Source organism: Mesitornis unicolor, unplaced genomic scaffold (genome assembly GCF_000695765.1).
Source record: "Mesitornis unicolor isolate BGI_N332 unplaced genomic scaffold, ASM69576v1 scaffold11964, whole genome shotgun sequence".
Classification (NCBI taxonomy): domain Eukaryota; kingdom Metazoa; phylum Chordata; class Aves; order Mesitornithiformes; family Mesitornithidae; genus Mesitornis; species Mesitornis unicolor.
Genome location: NW_010180818.1, coordinates 105671 through 109060, shown reverse-complemented (window position 1 = coordinate 109060; position 3390 = coordinate 105671). Strand labels below are relative to the sequence as shown.

Below are 3390 nucleotides of genomic sequence, written 5' to 3'. Positions count from 1 at the left end.
GCTGTGTGTTTGCACCAGCAGCACTCGTCTTCTCCAGGGTAGCGGGGTGCGTTTGGAACCGCCACGGTTGGGATGAAGTACAGCCGTGGTGGGAGGAACTGCACTTGAGGCTCTCGGTAGTGACAGTCGTGATGGTGGCCTCATTTTATAAATTTCATCTTGTTCGTTCAGAATTGAAGTGAAACTCTTTAGATAAAGTGTCAGACTCCTTCGCTCTGACTCATTTCTGAAGAACAGAAGTATAATGAAGCCAGAAAAATCCCTCCTTGTGAGTGGAAAGATGTAGCAGTTAAGAGCCCTCCAAATGTTGAAACTCTGGAAATGTGGAGGACAGCTGGGAAAGGCTTAAACACTGCTTTCCTATTTATCTGTAATAATGAGTGTCTGGCAAAGGAAGACAGAAAGCAGTTTTATTTTTGACAAGACCTATTTAAGAAGCACTTCATATTTTTAGTAATTTTCAAGTAACTGACGAGAAGGCCAGCTATGAAACTACTACTGAATTTACTGCAGTCCAAGTAGAAGGGAAGCATACCAGTAACATGCTTTCAGACAGAGCACAGAAATGAAGATAAAGCATCTGAAAGGTATGGTATCTGGGGGGACTGAGCCCCAGCAAAGAGATCCATTTCAAAATGGAGGTAAAATCTCTGAAAAGTAATTTTCCTGAGGAAAGACCTGTATCATGCTAAAGCTCGTGGAGCACAGATAGGTCTCACGTAGCAGTAGTTCTGAAATGCCACATGAAATGAGACATGAGAGAGAAAAGCACATTGAGTGCAGTGGAAGGGTCCACAAAAAGTAGCATGTGGAGCTGTGTGCTTTTTGGCGTAGAAGACATGCTAATATAATGATTTGGGAGGAGACTGAAGCACTGTGAGCTGCTACATCACATTTCTCTCTTGGACCTAAAGACCTTCAAAATATTAACTGTAAGACTAATTTCTAAAGGGTTGAGGTGTCTGGGGAAAAAACCCATAGAATTTATTTATGCGAGAAAAAGACACTGAATTATGCATTAACTTGGAGAGCCAAATGGAAACAAGGCAGTGGTCCAGTCAGCAAGCAAAAGTGTTGGGAAGCAGCAAGGAAAACCTTTTAATGTTTTTGATGGGTAATGTCAGAGTCAGAATTGATTCAGAGCAGTGGGATGTAAAATTAAATGTAGATAGAGGCTGGAAAAAAACTAATTATTAGATGAAGTCATAAAAAAGCAAGCACTAAAGGAAAATTACCCTGATCCTACCTGTTTCTATGGGAAAGCCCATGAAATGACTGGGACACTGGAGTGGTGGGCTGTAGAGTAGAGAGAATCAGGAAGGCAGAGTATTGTTTAGTAGATTTTAAAATTGGAAAGTAATTTCAGGTTTTATATTCAAAATGCATGTTACAGAATCTGATGCAGAAATTACTGGAACGAAAGACAGAATTTATGGCTAAAAAGAAGCACGTGTTTTAGAAAGGTATGAAGCCTTCATGCTGTGGCTAAAATACAACATTTCTTCTTTGATTTCTGCAGAGGTTAATTCTGCTCATTAAAAAGAAAAGAGAATTGCTCTTTTTTTTCTAGCCTCAAAATGATAGTATGCTGTTTAACATTTGGAAGTGTTTGAGTCACTCTCAAAATTTCTCCAGTGGGGTGACAAAACTGAGGGCACTGTAGTGGAATGGGTACGTGCTTGCTGATTTGGTGGTTCACGCCTGACCCTTTTGGCTGCATGGTGTCTTTCCATCCAGTCGTATGATGAAAATACATCGTAGTCGAATGTGAGTTTCTCAGTGAAGGTACCAGCAGCCATCTACCTATATTTGAAAAGTAGGACTGAGAAACTTAATGTCATAGCTTATTTGAGTGCATTAGTACAACTTAATAAGATTAGAGATCAGAAACCAGCCATTAGAGATCTTGATATCCAAAATAACCAGAAATGTCTGTTTTTTATATTCCTCTAAAATATTAGCTGTATGTGTAGTTGCTCTTCAGAATTATGAGGTATTCAAATTTTACTTATTTATATTTACCTTGAAATGAGTATTAAAAGGCTCTCACTACATGCTATCATTCATAGAATTACCTTTTTTGCAGTGTGGCCATGAGAATGGATTTATTTTCTGTGTTCAAGTGACACTGTAGTCATGTACCCCAAATACTCAAAATATGTGTAAAATGACATTTTAATTTCACATCGTTAAACCTTTGCTTCCTAAGAGTTTGAGAAGTTTTGTATTTGTACATTCGCAATCCAAACTATTATGAAAAGTTTTCTAGAATATATTCTAATCGGGATCCCAAATTAAATTATGGGGAAACATAAGCTACATTTGACAGAATTGATCTGCAAATGAGAAGTTGTCAGTTCATACTTACATAGCTCTGAAAACTGAAAGGTAACATTATTGCAGATTGGCACAGAACTGTTATTCTGTGCAATATTTTATGTTACTATAGGGATTTTGACAAATATGCGTGCTGAATTGTAGTTTTAGAAGCTGGCAAGCAAGAAATTACAGATCTGTTGTACAATAGTATATGCAAGAAGATAATCATGTTACAGAGCATTGCATTACATGTTCTGTAAATCAGTTTCAAAGAATATTTTCAGATACTTGTCAGATGACATTTCATTATAATGACTCTGTAAAGGGTGGAACCCGTGTTTTCAGTTGTACCATACAGAAAAATTTCAGATCCTTTTTTAGATAGAGAAAACTGTTTTGTATTTTTATACATCAAAAAGCTGACGTTTTCCATATTGCATCTTATTTATCACGTCATTGCTGTAAATTGGACACAGGCACAGAAAAAGCTGTTTTTAAGTATTTTCATATTTTACTGTAAATTACTGTTTGTCCTATAATTCCAATCTTTTGGCGTACGTTTCTTTCCTCTGAGGATTTATTTGCAAATGTATGGACTGACTGGTTAAAAGACATACTAGATTTCATCTTGTGAGCAACCAAAGTAGAAACATTTTGAGAAAACTAGAATTTTTAATATTCATAAATAATATGAAGTCTGACGACTGCCCTGCCATAGCTTCAAGTCACACTTCAAATACTTTAATATAGAGATGATGCATTGATGTCACAGATGATATACTAGTGATGTTGCATAAGATCCTGCTAGTTCTGCTCATCTTCCTCCATCAGATAACCAAATTCAGGGTCGTTACAGAATATGGGTATTACTGCATTTAATTTCAGTTAACTGAGATTTGTAAGGAGAGTTAATATGTTTTATTTCAGGTGCTGAAAAAGTGAATATAGGCAAGCAAAGGGTTTATAGGCCTTTCTTGAGTTCTGACAAAGAAGCAGAAACTTTTATATTTCTAGAATCAGTCTTTAAACTAGGAAAGTTATAGAAGTTTCAAGACAAGTTGTATTTGTGCG

At 36.7% G+C, this 3390-nt stretch overlaps 1 protein-coding gene across 1 annotated transcript in view; it reads left to right on the top strand.

Annotated features, from left to right (window-relative positions):
* The first annotated feature begins 565 nt into the window (after nucleotides 1–565).
* Nucleotides 566–3390, top strand: part of METTL25 (methyltransferase like 25) — a 60872-nt gene continuing 58047 nt past the window's right edge. The window contains exon 1 of the mRNA XM_010183208.1: nucleotides 566–587. Coding sequence (XP_010181510.1) covers nucleotides 566–587 — 22 coding nt within the window. The remainder of the gene's footprint in view (nucleotides 588–3390) is intronic.